The sequence below is a fragment of the Apodemus sylvaticus genome, chromosome 20, assembly GCF_947179515.1.
Source record: "Apodemus sylvaticus chromosome 20, mApoSyl1.1, whole genome shotgun sequence".
Classification (NCBI taxonomy): Eukaryota; Metazoa; Chordata; class Mammalia; order Rodentia; family Muridae; genus Apodemus; species Apodemus sylvaticus.
This window is the reverse complement of record NC_067491.1, coordinates 53,476,354-53,490,751: the sequence shown is the minus strand read 5'-3', so window position 1 is coordinate 53,490,751 and position 14,398 is coordinate 53,476,354. Positions and strand designations below refer to the sequence as shown.

Here is a 14,398-nt window from a genome sequence, read left to right as displayed (position 1 = left end):
GACAAAACATTTATTTGGTGTACAGTTCCAGGTTACAGTCCATCATTGAGGGGGAACTGAAGCAGCTAGTTATATCATATCCGCAGTCAAGAGCAGAGAGAGAGCCCAATGTGATAGGACACACCTTTAATCCCAGTACGTAGGAGGCAGAAGCAGGCTATCACTGTTGAGATAGAGGCTAGCCTGGTCTACATAGTGAGAGCCAGGCTAGTCAGGTATACCTAGTGAGGTAAGGGGGAAGATGTTCGGGGAACGGAGATGGAGACAGAGACTGACTAATATGCACACTTACTTGTACCCAACCCTCTCTCTACAAGAACTGGTGTGATGCTAGCCTAGAATTCCCCAGTGAAGGGCTGTCATATGGCTGGGGACAATGAACACATCTTCCCACTTTAAGGTAATCAAGATAATCTCCCACACACAAGCCACAGGACAAGCTGACCCAGAGAGTCCATCACTGAGACTCTTCCCAGGTGATTCTAAATCATGTCAAGTTGACAAAACTAGTTATTACTGCCAAACAGTGGTGGCACACGCCTTTGATCCCGGCACTCAGGAGGCAGAAGCAGGTGGATCTCTGAATTTGAAGCCAGACTGGTCTACAGAGATAGTCCCAGGACAGTTAACGATATACAGAGAAACCCTGCCTCAAAAACACTAAACCAGCCACACAAAAATCCTAGCTATTACTGGGGTATCTGAGAAAGAATGATTCAGAAACGGGGTGGGGGAATGTGAAGGTAAGAGATGCCCAACCGTGCTCCCCTTCAAGGGCTCATCCCTGTTCCATCCCCCACCCCCAGGGCAGCAAGGAGCGCTTTCACTGGCAGAGTCACAATGTGAAGCAGAGTGGTGTGGATGACATGGTGCTGCTGCCCCAGATCACCGAGGACGCCATTGTGAGCAACCTCCGCAAACGCTTCATGGACGACTACATCTTCGTATCCCAAGCAGTGCACGGGCACAGGAGGATGATGGCAGTAGTAATAGTAGAGCCCAGCCCGGGGTTGGAGGGCAAGATGAATAGCTGGAGGAAGGAAGGGCAGACTGAAGGATACATCAAGTAACAACAGTGCTACGGTCTGAGATGCTGTGGCCGCCACAGCACCCCTGCCTTGGGAGATCTAAGTCACTACTCTACCCATTCCCCTATTTCTGGACCCAGCCATCATTTCGTAAGAGACTCGAGGTGCATGTAGGCATCTCATCTCTCTCTGCAGGCAAAGGGTGGTCTTGTCGGGATGGAGTAAGGGGTGAGAAGTGTTTGAAAAGCAAAACAAGAAACTGTATGGTTCTTAACCACCTCTTAAGACATATATTGGCTCAGTGCTAATCTCTGTAAACCCCTTCAAGCAGATGCCCTACTTCACTGACCGAGAAATTGACCTCTATCAGGGTGCGGTGAGTCCAGGGTTGGATGGGTGGGAGTATCTCCATACCTACCCTGCAAGCCCCAAAGCTCTGGGCTGAGTCCTGACCTCCCGCACCAGGCTCAATATGAGAATCCTCCGCACATCTATGCCCTCACCGACAACATGTACCGGAATATGCTGATCGACTGTGAGAACCAGTGTGTCATCATCAGGTACAGGAGGGTGAGGGATTCTGGAACATTCTATGTAGGCATGTCACTCCGTCTCTGTTGCTCTATTCCACTTTCCTTATATCTCTTCGCTCCTGATACAGTATATTTGTTCATTTTATTATTTCTCATTTGGTTCCTCCTAAATATAAGCTCCAGGACGGAAGAGATAGCTCAGCAGATAAGAGTGACTGCTGTTCAAGAAGGAGGACCTGAGTTCAAATTCCCAGAATTTAGATTAAGAAGCTAGGTATGAACACACAAACCTGTAACTCCAGCATTGGGGGACACTGAGACAGACATGTTGCCGGGGCTTGATGGCCACACCCTAGCTCCAGATTCAGTGAGAAACCCTGCCTCCAGGGAATAAGGCAGAGAGTGATGGAGCAGCACACCAGATGCCCTCCTCCAGCCTCTGCATATAGGCACATGTATACATACACACATGGACATACACCACCCACACAGAGGCCACCCTCATAACAAGTACGCATGTGTGGAATAAATGTGAGGGTATGACATTTTACATTATTTTTTATTTTGGGGATGTGTGTGGGTGCATGCACATGCCAAGTTGTGTATGTAGAAGTCCGAAGACAATTTCCAAGAGTCAGTTCTCTCCTCCCACCATCTCAGGAATTGAACTCAGGTCTTCAGGCTTGGCAACAGGTCCTGAGCCATTTTCCCAGCCCAGGGGACTTTAAAATTATATATAATTACTTATTTATATTTACTGGGGTTGCCACATGCCACAGTACAAGTGTGAAGTTCAAGGGACAACTTCCAGGAATCAGGTATTTGCTTCCAGCAAATTCAGCTCGGCAGCAAGTGTCTTTCCCCTCTGAGCCATCCACTAGTCCCTCCTTTTTGAGAGGGCAAAGGCATTTTTTTATTTTTAAAAACTTACTACTTTTAGTTTAAGTGTGTGCATGTTTTGCCTACATGCATATCCGAGCACCATATCCAGGCCTGGTGCTCTGAGGCCAGAAGAGGGTGTTAAATCCCTTGGAACTGGAATTACAGGTGGTTATTATCACCATGTAGGTGTTGGGAAGAAAACCCTTGCAGGTCTTCTTCCTAGGGGCAGGGACTTATTTTTTCAATCTTTCTTGATCACTTTTGAATCTCTGGGACCTAGAGTAGGGGCTGGAACACTGTGTGTGCTTGGTAAAAGAATGAATAAATGCATGAATTAATGAATGACTAGGCATTAGAAAAGGTCTTTTCAATACTGCTGCCCGCTAACCATCCCTTCCTCTCACCTGTTCCAGTGGGGAGAGCGGAGCTGGGAAGACAGTGGCTGCTAAATACATCATGGGCTACATCTCCAAGGTGTCTGGTGGGGGAGACAAGGTCCAGGTAAGACAAGAATGGAAGGAGATGGGCGCCGTCAGTTACACCCATCTGGCCCAGACTGATCTCTTTCTACCTGGTTCTACCCCTAGCACGTCAAAGACATAATCCTACAGTCAAACCCACTGCTTGAGGCTTTCGGCAATGCCAAGACTGTGCGCAACAACAATTCCAGCCGCTTTGTGAGTCACTATAACCTCAAATGAATACTTGTTGTCACTACACACACACACAGGTGCACATCCATACAAACAAATATATACACATGCACACAGACATACTTACTTACACACATACTTGTATGGCAAGTACTTCACTCACTGAACCATCTCCCTAGCCTCCATGGGGTTTTTTTTTGTGTGTGTGTGGGGGGGGGGGGAGTGTGCATGCATGTGTGGATGCACACTCTATGTGTGCACATGAACATTTGTGTGCAAGCACATGGGTGCCAAATATCAATGTTGGGTGTCTTCCTCAATAGCTCATCACCTTACAAATTTTTTTGGTTTTAAATTTTAAGATTTATTTATTTTATGTATATGAGTACGCTGCAGCTGTCTTTGAAACACACCCAGAAGAGGACATCGGATCCCATTACAGATGGCTGTGAGCCACCATGTGGTTGCTGGGAATTGAACTCAGGACCTCTGGAAGAACAGTCAGTGCTCTTAACCGCTGAGCCATCTCTCCAGCTGGTTTTAAATTTTAAAATACTAATTTTATTAGTATTTATTTTGTACGTATGAGTGTTTCAAATGTATGTCTGTGTACCATGTGAGTGCATGGTGCCCTTGGAGACCAGAAGATGGCATTGGAACCCCTGAAACTAGAGTAACAGATGATTGGGAACAGACCTTGGGGTGCTGGGCATATGACCCGGTCCTCTGAAAGAGCAGTGCTGTTTACTCCTGAGCTATAGCTAAAGCCCCTCTGTTTTATTTTTTGAGACAAGGTCTCTCACTGAATCTGGAGCCACTGAAGCAGGATGTGACTTTAATCCCCAGCATCCGTGTGAAAGCTGGCTAGGATAGCGCACCTATGACACTAGGAACTACAGACAGAAGGATCCAGAGAGACACTGTGGCCGCTCAGTCTAGCCAATCAGTGAGCTCTGCATTCATTGAGAGATCTTGTCTCAAGAAATAGAATAAAGGAACTGGAGGAGGACCTGAGTTCAGATCCCCAGCACATGAGAAGTAGAGGCAGGAGGTTCCTGGAGCAAAGTGGTTAGCTAAAACTTGTCAGCTCATCAGGCTTTGGGTGCAAGAGTTCCCTCCTTGATGTATATGGTGAGAGCAGTTGAAGAAGACACCTAGTGTTAACCCCCAGCCTCCGTACTCACACATATTCACATTCACCCACCCAAGCATGCACCCCTCATGCACACATCCATGTACACACACACACACCACACACACACACAAAAGAGACATAGAAACTTCTGAAATGTGCTGGCAGGACTTGAGGTGAACACAAAGGTAAGTGCAATTAGCAGGGGTTTAGCCATCACAGGAGAGGAATATGTTAGGGATCCTGGCCCCATACAGTCTGTGAAATCTAGAGGAAAGGCTCTGGTGAAAAGAGCCAGCTTAGCCAATATGTAAGTGGATGGTCAGCGAGATGGCTCAGCAAATGCTTGCCACCTAGCTTGAGGCAAGAGAAAGACAGATCATAAGAGGAAGAAGAAGAGGCTCATGAGATTGTGATCCTTGCCGCATATACTCCTGAAAGTCGGGGAGATGCTAATGTGGCTCTCTGAAATTCAGGGAAAGTACTTTGAGATCCAATTCAGCCGAGGCGGAGAACCAGACGGAGGCAAGATCTCCAACTTCCTGCTGGAAAAGTCTCGTGTGGTCATGCAGAATGAGAATGAGAGGAATTTCCACATCTACTACCAGGTGCATGGGGGAGGTCAATGGGGCTGGAAGGAGAGGGAGACTATCTGGATCCCAGGAATGGGGGGGTGAGAACATGGGAAGGGCACTGTGTGGGACAGTAAGGCAACCACAATGGTTGCACCAGACTGGGCCAGATGCATGACCTTCTGACACCCTCCAGCTTCTGGAAGGGGCCTCCCAGGAGCAGCAGCAGAACCTTGGACTCATGACGCCAGACTACTATTACTACCTCAACCAATCAGACACCTACAAGGTGGAAGGCACTGATGACCGAAGTGACTTCAGTGAGACCCTGGTGAGCACCAACTAGCAGTCCTGCCCCCAAGGAACCTTTTCATGTTACAAATAAGGAAACTGAGGCACAGAAAGACGTAGGCACGTATCCAAGGTTATACGGCACACTGATGGAGCCAAGGAATGGCTCAGTGGGTAAAGTGCTTGCTGTACATAAAGTCCTGAATTCAATCCCCAAAGGCCACATAAAAAAGGGGGGTATGGCAGCACACGCTCATATCTGCTGCGCCGGGGCAGCAGAGGCAGGCAGTTAGCTTCAGGACTAGTAAGAAACTGTGTCAAAAATAAGGTGGAGCTCTGGGGGGAAGATTCAGAAGGTAAAAATGCACTTGGAGTGCAAGCCTGGTGACCTGAGTTTGGATTTCCTGAATCCACATAAAAGCAGGAGGTGGCAGCCCAAGTGTGTGTAGTCCGGGTGCTTCCATGGAGAACGAGACGGTGAGACAGGAGAATGTCCAGCAGCTCATGAACCAGCTAGACTAGCTTCTGCAGCAGCAGAGAGAGCTCGTCCAAAACCAAGTGAGGCCAGACAACTGCAGATCGTTCCCTAACCCCCAGTCACATGCAGTGCCACACACACATGAATACACACACATGCAGACACATCTTTCTCACACACAATTTTTTTTGAACTTGGAAAACGATAGAAGAATACACCTAATGTAAATCTCTGGCCTCCAAGTAAACTTGAATTCACATATACATGTGTACTCATACACAAACTTATCAATGCATAATACACACACATACACACACAAGGTAAATCAGGTCGTTGGGGAGATGTGTCAGTCAGTAAAATACTTGCTGTCTTAGTCAGGGTTTCTATTCCTGCACAAACATCATAACTAAGAAACAAGTTGGGGAGGAAAGGGTTTATTGAACTTACACTTCTTCCATGCTGCTGTTCATCACTAAAGGAAGTCAGGACTGGAACTCAAGCAGGTCAGGAAGCAGGAGCTGATGCAGAGGCCATAGAAGGATGTTTCTTACTGGCTTGCTTCCCCTGGCTTGCTCAGCCTGCCCTCTTATAGAACCCAGGACTACCAGCCCAGGGATGGCTCCACCCACAAGGGGCCCTCCCCCCTTGATCACTAATTGAGAAAATGCCCCACAGCTGGATCTCATGGAGGCACTTCCCCAACTGAAGCTCCTTTCTCTGTGATGACTCCGGCCTGTGTCACGTTGACACAGAGAACCAGCCAGTACACTTGCCATGCAAAGTTCAATCCTCAGCACTTATTTTAAAAATTAAAAATCCAGAGAGCACAGTACCTGCTTGTAACCCCAGGGCTGGCAAGGCAAAGACAAGATTACTGGGGTTCACTAGTCGGGTAGCCTCGCCTACTCATCAGGTTCCAGTCCAATGAGGAAAACAAGATAGATGGCACCTGAGGATGACACCCAGGTTGACCTCTGCCTGCCACACACATACACATACATGAACACATATGCCTAGCACACACAAGGTAAGATCAGGCTTCCGAACATCTTGTCTCCCTAAGTCCAGGCCATGGGCCCAGGAATCTAATCCTGGATTTGTGGCGGAGACCAAAGTTAGTAACCACAAGCCGTCCCTGTCTGGCCCACAGAACGCCATGCAAGTCATCGGGATCCCGACCAGCGTGCAGCAGCTCGTCTTGCAGCTCGTGGCAGGGATCCTGCACCTGGGGAACATCAGCTTCTGTGAGGAAGGGAATTATGCCCGTGTGGAGAGTGTAGACCGTGAGTGTGGGCAATGCCGGGCATCGGGCTCTTGTATAAGGACTTCTTCCCACTTCAAATCCCAGGAGAACCCTGTTGGTGTCCCTGGGGAAGGAAGGTGTCCCTGGGGAAGGTGTCCCTGGGGAAGGTGTTCCTAGGGAAGGTGTCCCTGGGGAAGGTGTCCCTGGGGAAGGTGTCCCTGGAGAAGGAAGGTGTCCCTGGGGAAGGTGTCCCTGGGGAAGGAAGGTGTCCCTGGGGAAGATGTCCCTGGGGAAGGTGTTCCTAGGGAAGATGTCCCTGGGGAAGGTGTCCCTGGGGAAGGCGTCCCTGGAAAAGGTGTCCCTGGGGAAGGTGTCCCTGGGGAAGATGTCCCTGGGGAAGGAAGGTGTTCCTGGGGAAGATGTCCCTGGGGAAGGAAGGTGTTCCTGGGGAAGATGTCCCTGGGGAAGGCGTCCCTGGGGAAGGAAGGTGTCCCTGGGGAAGATGTCCCTGGGGAAGGAAGGTGTTCCTGGGAAAGGTGTCCCTGGGGAAGGCATCCCTGGAAAAGGTGTCCCTGGGGAAGGTGTCCCTGGGGAAGGAAGGTGTTCCTGGGGAAGGAAGGTGTTCCTGGGGAAGGTATCCCTGGGGAAGGAAGGTGTCCCTGGGGAAGGTGTCCCTGGGGAAGGAAGGTGTCCCTGGGGAAGGAAGGTGTCCCTGGGGAAGGCATCCCTGGAAAAGGTGTCCCTGGGGAAGGTGTCCCTGGGGCAGCTCCTGTGTCCCGGGAGCCTGACCAGCTGCTTCCGTTTGCTCTGGCCCGGCAGTCTTAGCTTTCCCAGCCTACCTGCTTGGCATAGACAGTGGGCGACTACAAGAGAAGCTGACCAGCCGTAAGATGGACAGCAAATGGGGTGGACGCAGCGAGTCCATTGACGTGACCCTCAATGTGGAACAGGCAGCCTACACTCGGGACGCCCTGGCCAAGGGACTCTATGCCCGCCTCTTCGACTTCCTGGTGGAGGTGAGTGGGACCAGTGCTGGGAAGTCCGCCGGATGCCTGGAGCTTAACAAGTCCATGGAATTGGAACCCACGCGTGGGGAGATAGCCTTTGTCTGTCCATCTCACCAGTTCCCGAGACAGCAGCGTACAGCTCTCAGCTTACACAAGCTACAGGTGGAGGGACTGTTGAAGCCCTGGCAGCCCCAACCTGACAATGGAGACAGAACTGGATGGGTGCATTTGAGAGCTACAGTGGTTGTCAAGGAGACATAGGGATAGGTATGGAGTGAGTTGAAGGGAACATTATATGTCAGGGCCAGTGATAATTACAGTACTAACAAACATGACACTTAGTGGAGCCAGACATGGAGATACACACCTGTAATCCCAGCACCCAGGAGCCTGAGGCAGGAGGATTGAGTTGAAGGCCAATTTAAGCTACATAGAATGACCCTGTGGTCTTCATCTACTTACTTATTATTTTGAGATAGGATCTCACTTTGTAGCCCAACCTGGAGTTTTCTGTGTAGGTCAGGTTGGCTTCAAACTCACAGAGATTGGTCTGCCTCTGCCTCCTGATTGCTGGAAATCAAGGTGCGTACTACTATGCCTGATATAAGTAGGGTCTGGGGAGAGACCTCAGCTGATAACATGCTTGTTTTTCCACCATAAGGATGTGAGTCCCATCAGCAGGACCCACATTTAATTTCCGTTACATGTATTTATTTACTTTGTGTGGACGTGTATGCATGCTCACATGTGTGTGGATGTCAGAGGTCAACGTGAGGAACTTGGCTCTCTCCTTCTGCCATATGGATTCCTGAGATCAAACTCACATCATCTGACTTATCATCAAGCATCTTCATCCACTAAGCCATCCTGCCATCCCAGCACTTACATTTTTAAAAGCCAGGCATGAATCTGGATAAGGGAGTGTCTCGCCAAGGCCAAGTATGAATTCCAGAACCCATATGATGAAAAGAAAGAAGAGACTCCTTTAAATTGTCTTCTGACCTCTTATGCACACTGTGGCATGCAAGTGTATGCACATGAGTGCAACACACACACACACACACACACACACACCTATGCTGCACAAACACAAACAAACACAAAATTATGTGCCAAGCATCTTCTCCAGTATTTTATGTACAGTGATTTCTTTATGTATTTTTTTAAATCCCCACATGGAAAGTGTTGTTCAGTGAAAAAATTCATGAGGTCCCGGGTTGTATTTCCAATACCACAAATGCATACACGCATACACACACACACACACACACAGAGAGAGAGAGAGAGAGAGAGAGAGAGAGAGAGAGAGAGAGAGAGAGAGAGAGAAGAGATTAGGAAAAATGGGTTTTTAAAACAAGAGGCATGGGTTTGGCCACCTGTCCACTGGCGCCATTTTGCCTTCCCACAGTCCATCAACCGTGCTATGCAGAAGCCTCAGGAAGAATACAGCATCGGCGTGCTTGACATCTATGGCTTTGAGATCTTCCAGGTTTGGCTCTGGATCCCCCTCCCCCTCAGCCCAACCCTGTTCTGTCTGTCACTTGGGCACACCCAGTATTTGCCAGAGACATTGCATAGCCTACTAACAGAAAGGCTCTTTCCTTTCCTCCACAGAAAAATGGCTTTGAACAGTTCTGCATCAACTTCGTGAACGAGAAGCTGCAACAGATTTTTATTGAGCTCACCCTGAAGGCAGAGCAGGTGGGCAGGGCAGCCAAGTGGCAGAAGACAGAACTTCAATCATAAGGGTCTCTGAGCCACTGAGGACCCCACACAAAAAATTCCCACATCTCTCTGCTCGCTGTATTAGATCCAGTTCCCATTACTATAACAAAATACCACACATAATTTATAAAGAGAAAAGGAAAGCTAGGAATGTCATTCAGTTGGTAAAGCGCATGAAGGTGTGAGGTCCATCGCCAGCTGCATGAACTGGGTGTGGTAATGAATTCCCGTCACCCCAGCACTCAGGAACTCAAGGTCACCCTTGACTACATAGTGAGTTTGTGGCCAGCCTGGGATAGAAGTAGGGAGAGAGCAGGAGTGATATGTGGTACATGCCTGTAATCACAACACAGGGGTGGGGTCTGCTGCTGAGGCACAGGTGTCTAGTGGGAATCCAATTTAAAAAAGAAAAATAGAGCTGGGTGTAGCAGTGAAGACCTCACTCACTCAGCACTCGCTCAGAAGGCAGGGGCAGGCAGGATCTCTGTGAGTTTGAGGCCAGCCTGGTCTACAAAGATAGTTCTAGGACAGCCAGGGTTACATAGAGAGACCCTATCTCAAAGAAGGAGGGGGAGGAAAGGTGGGGCAGAGGAGGAAGAAGAGGAAGGGAGGATGAAGAAGAAAAGAAGGAAAAGAAAGAACTAAAGAAAAAACAAACAACAAAGAAGAAAGGTAGAAAAATACAGCTGTGTGAGCAACCGCTTTGTAGCAGGTACTATCGACACGGGCAGAGCTGGGGACAGGCAGAGCTGGGGACAGCACGGAAATCTCCGCCAGGAGCTCTCCAGTGTACAGCTCTGCAGGAGAGTAGCCTGGCTTGCTGGATTCCAACCCCAGCATCTCACAAAGAAAATAAATCTGCTTTGATTTATGTCTCAAATGCAGAGCCTGAGGCAAGGATTCAGGGCAAATGATTCATTTTGGAGGTGCTCATACAAAGCGAAGGCAATGAAAAAGTGATTTAAAATAAATATTAGGAGCTGAGCGATGGTGACGCACACCTGTAATCCCAGCACTCTGGGAGGCAGAGGTAGGCGGATTTCTGAGTTCGAGGCCAGCCTGGTCTACAGAGTGAGTTCCAGGACAGCCAGGGCTACACAGAGAAACCCTGTCTCAAAAAAACCAAATCCAAAAAAACCAAAATAAATAAATAAATAAATAAATAAATAAATAAATAAATAAATAAGTATTAGGAGAGCCCAGGCTAGGGAAGTCGCTCAATAAGTAGAGAGACTTGCCTCCCACATGCAAAATCCTGGGTTCCATCCCCAGAACCATATAAACCAGGTGTGATGGTGCACACCTGCCATCCAGGCACTCAGGAGGGAGAGGCAGGAGGAGTCCAAGGTCATCCTTGGCTACATATTGAGTTCAGGGGCAGCCTGAGCTACTTGAGACCTATCTCCAAAAATAAAAGGATAGGTGTGCCTAATCCTGCTGGGATTACATATCCCAGGGTGGGATGGGACCCAAGAGTGGGTCCCCTTTCTCTTAGGAGAAGAGAATGGTGGGATGGATCTATAAGGGTGGGACTGGAAGGAGAGGAGGGGGACTGTGCTTGGGATGTAAAGTGAATCAAAAAAAATTTTTTATTAGAGAAAAAAAAAAGTCCAAAGCTCAAATGAGGGTATTTATTTACAAGTCCTGCTGGCTGTGTGGCAGCAGCAACAGAGGCAGGGATATCCTCCCAAGGAATCGTGAGGAGGAGAGGCAGGCTCCGCACTGTCTCACTGCCCACCCCCACCCCCACCCCCAGGAGGAGTATGTGCAAGAGGGCATCCGCTGGACCCCCATCGAATACTTCAACAACAAAGTTGTGTGTGACCTCATCGAAAACAAGCTGGTGAGGACTTCAGGAGCGGGCATCTCACCGACTCCAGAGCTAAGCCAGTGTACCTGGAAAGGGTTTATGATATCCCGAGAGAAAGGGAGAACCCATATTCGAAATATCTTCCAGCCACCCCGGCCACTGATTCTTCTGCCCACCTTTGTTTTATTCACTCGGCATTCCCATTGGTAACATTTTCAGAGTCGTGGTAATATCCTCCAAGCTATGTCAACGTGGGGAAGGAAAAGAGGCCTGGATTCCCTCCACTCCAGGGGTGGGAAAAGGGCAGAGGAGAGACAAAGACAGGGGTGTGGGGCGAGAAGGAAAGGCAAGGGGAATTGAAAGAAGAAAGAAAGCTGTCACGGTTTGAGCTTGTATTTAGGAGTTCCCTCCCAGCCCCCGGCTCAATCAGGGAGGCCCCTGCCAGGCTGAGCCGGACCTCTGCTCCCCAGAACCCGCCAGGTATCATGAGCGTGCTGGACGATGTGTGTGCAACGATGCACGCTACCGGTGGCGGCGCGGACCAGACACTGCTACAAAAGCTGCAAGGCGCAGTGGGCAGCCACGAGCACTTCAACAGCTGGAGCGCGGGGTTTGTCATCCACCACTATGCAGGCAAGGTGCGTGGACCGCCCTTCTCAGTGGGCGCCCCTCACGAATCCTAGCCCAGGTTGCAAACTTCCTACTCTGCTGACCAAGTTCTGCTTCCAGCGGGGCCCCTGCTAACCAGAATCAGAGACTGCCCTGGTGGCCCAAAGACTTCTCCGGAAATCGCCTGGACACCTGCCTCAGGTCCCCTCCCCCAGAGCTACAGAGACAGACTGCTCTAATCACAGTTTACCCAATTAGCAGGGCAGCTAGCTCCTAACAGACAAGATGGTTCTTCTATGCTGGCGCGCGCACGTGCACACACACATACACACACACACACACACACACACACCCCCGTGTTCAATGTTAGCTATAACCCTCAGACAGAAAACCTGACCCTCACTCTTCCCCCCTCCCCCCGTTAAAAACAAACAAAAATGGGCTGGAGCCCATCCACCTCACCCCTACCAGAGGCTACAAGAATCTCCTAGGTTCTGACCCAGGCTATAGCCACCTTCCCAAGAGATTCCTGACTATTTCTAAGCGTCTCAGCAGGGGTAGCAAACATTTCCAAATGTCCTCAGGGATATTGTCTGTGTTCCTCAGCCAGGGCAGCCAAAACCAGGAGCAAGACCGCTAAGAGATCCCACTTAAAATACCAACTCCAGCCCGCCTTCCTGACTGAAGCCCTGTTCAGAAAAAAAATCAACCACCAAGATTCCAAATTACTCCCTGGCCCCCTGAGAGCCACTCGCATCTACAATCCCAGTACTTGGGAAGTGGAAGGCAGACACAGCAGACCGTCCTCCACTGTATAGGGAATCTGAGACCAGCCTTTAAATTCCAACCTTCCATAGGCAAAGGCAGGCAGAGCTCTGTGCAGTCAATGCCAGCCTGGTCTACAAATAGAATTGCAAGGCCAGTCAGGGCTACACAGTCAGACCCTGTCTCAAAACAAATAAACAAAATTATTCTGGGAGTTAAAGGGATAGATCAGTAACGTACAAGCATGGGGATCTCAGATACCCAGCACCCACATAAAAACCCAGACACAGTGCACTGGCAGCCTGGAGACAAGGGACCCCTGGGACTTTAGGGCAGCTGGTTTAGATAATCAGCAAGCTCTAAGTTCAGGGAGAGACGCTCTCCCTCCCTCTCTCCCTTCCTCCCTCCCTCCCCCCCTCTCTCCCCCCCCTTTCCCCTACCCCTCTTTCTCTCTCTAAAAAACAAAAAAAGGTGGACTGTCACTAAGGAAGACATCCAACACCCACTTCAGGACTCGGAGACACATGCTAGGACAGATGCCCAGCAGTATCCGGGGACCTGTCCTAGCCATAGTCCCCTACCCTCAAGTTTGGCCTACAACTTCCCATCTCTCCCTGCTGCTGAAAACGTCAGCCCTGGCCACCAGCCCTGGGCATTTCCCCTTAACTCCAACCCCAACCTCCATCTTCCAGCTTCAATTAGACATCGGACATCTGGGAGCCAGGCCCCAAACAACAGGGCTATTTGAATCACATATTTCTTCTAACTAGATACAACCACTCGTCCTTTTAGCCCTGAGAAAGCCCCACAGGATCCCTGCCCTGACACTTACACTTGAAACCATTCACCCCTCACCATCTCCCTCCAGGTTTCCTATGATGTCAGTGGCTTCTGTGAGAGGAACCGAGATGTACTGTTCTCTGATCTTATAGAACTGATGCAGTCCAGTGACCAGTGAGTAGCTGTGTGGCCTTTGGGCACAACGCCCAGAGGAATGGAGGCTTGGGAACTCCTGTATGTCTCCAGAGCCTGGCCATCCTATAGACTTTGTGGCCGTGGTTGTGTCTGAAGTCTGAGGGTGTAACTCAGTGATGAGTGTTTCCCTAGAATGTGAGGGTTTGGATTCCAGTTGTAGGACAGAAAGAAAAGAAAAGCAACTCCCAGTACACTGAAGAAAAACAAACCCTGGTCTGGTTCTGGGTCCCTTCCCAGGGGACGCCCCTGAGTTCAGTTCCTTTTATGTCTTGTCCATAGTGCCTCCCACAATTCCAACAGTCCAGAGACTGAATGGTTGCCCTTTAAGTAAAGAGGAGACACATCATGGGGCTGGGGAGCTATCTCAGTTGGTATGCTAGGTAAGCGCCGGGCTCCTTCCCTAGTACTGTAGAGACAAGGCTGTGCACTCAGGAAGTGGAAGTGGAGACCACTCTCAACTATACAATGAATCAGGACCATCCTAGGCTACATGAAACCTGTTCAAAAGGAGAGGGGCTCTGGTATAGTTCAGTTGGTAGATTTCTTTCCCCACATGCAGGAAGTCCTTGGTTCCATTCCCAGTACCACATAAAGCCGGGTGGTGGTGGCGCACGCCTGTAATCCCAGCACTCTGGGAGGCAGAGGCAGGCGGATCTCTGAGTTCGAGGCCAGCCTGGTCTACTGAGTGAGTTCCA

At 49.7% G+C, this 14,398-nt stretch overlaps 1 protein-coding gene and 1 long non-coding RNA gene across 4 annotated transcripts in view; both read left to right on the top strand.

Moving 5' to 3' along the window:
* Positions 1–14,398, top strand: part of Myo1f (myosin IF) — a 48,545-nt gene that overhangs the window by 17,052 nt on the left and 17,095 nt on the right. For both annotated transcript variants that reach the window (XM_052165471.1, XM_052165473.1), the window contains exons 2-15: positions 807–944; positions 1,315–1,404; positions 1,494–1,588; positions 2,857–2,944; positions 3,031–3,120; positions 4,705–4,836; positions 4,997–5,131; positions 6,720–6,852; positions 7,632–7,828; positions 9,228–9,308; positions 9,434–9,520; positions 11,301–11,387; positions 11,825–11,992; positions 13,597–13,682. In XM_052165471.1, the coding sequence (XP_052021431.1) occupies positions 807–944; positions 1,315–1,404; positions 1,494–1,588; positions 2,857–2,944; positions 3,031–3,120; positions 4,705–4,836; positions 4,997–5,131; positions 6,720–6,852; positions 7,632–7,828; positions 9,228–9,308; positions 9,434–9,520; positions 11,301–11,387; positions 11,825–11,992; positions 13,597–13,682 (1,607 nt within the window). The remainder of the gene's footprint in view (positions 1–806; positions 945–1,314; positions 1,405–1,493; positions 1,589–2,856; positions 2,945–3,030; positions 3,121–4,704; positions 4,837–4,996; positions 5,132–6,719; positions 6,853–7,631; positions 7,829–9,227; positions 9,309–9,433; positions 9,521–11,300; positions 11,388–11,824; positions 11,993–13,596; positions 13,683–14,398) is intronic.
* LOC127670902 (uncharacterized) lies at positions 6,861–7,514 on the top strand. 2 transcript variants are annotated; one of them, XR_007974646.1, is made up of 3 exons: positions 6,861–7,107; positions 7,153–7,299; positions 7,466–7,514. It is a non-coding gene; the product is annotated as an uncharacterized LOC127670902 (long non-coding RNA). The 2 variants fall into 2 exon arrangements; XR_007974647.1 differs by having other exon boundaries at positions 7,153–7,182; positions 7,466–7,513.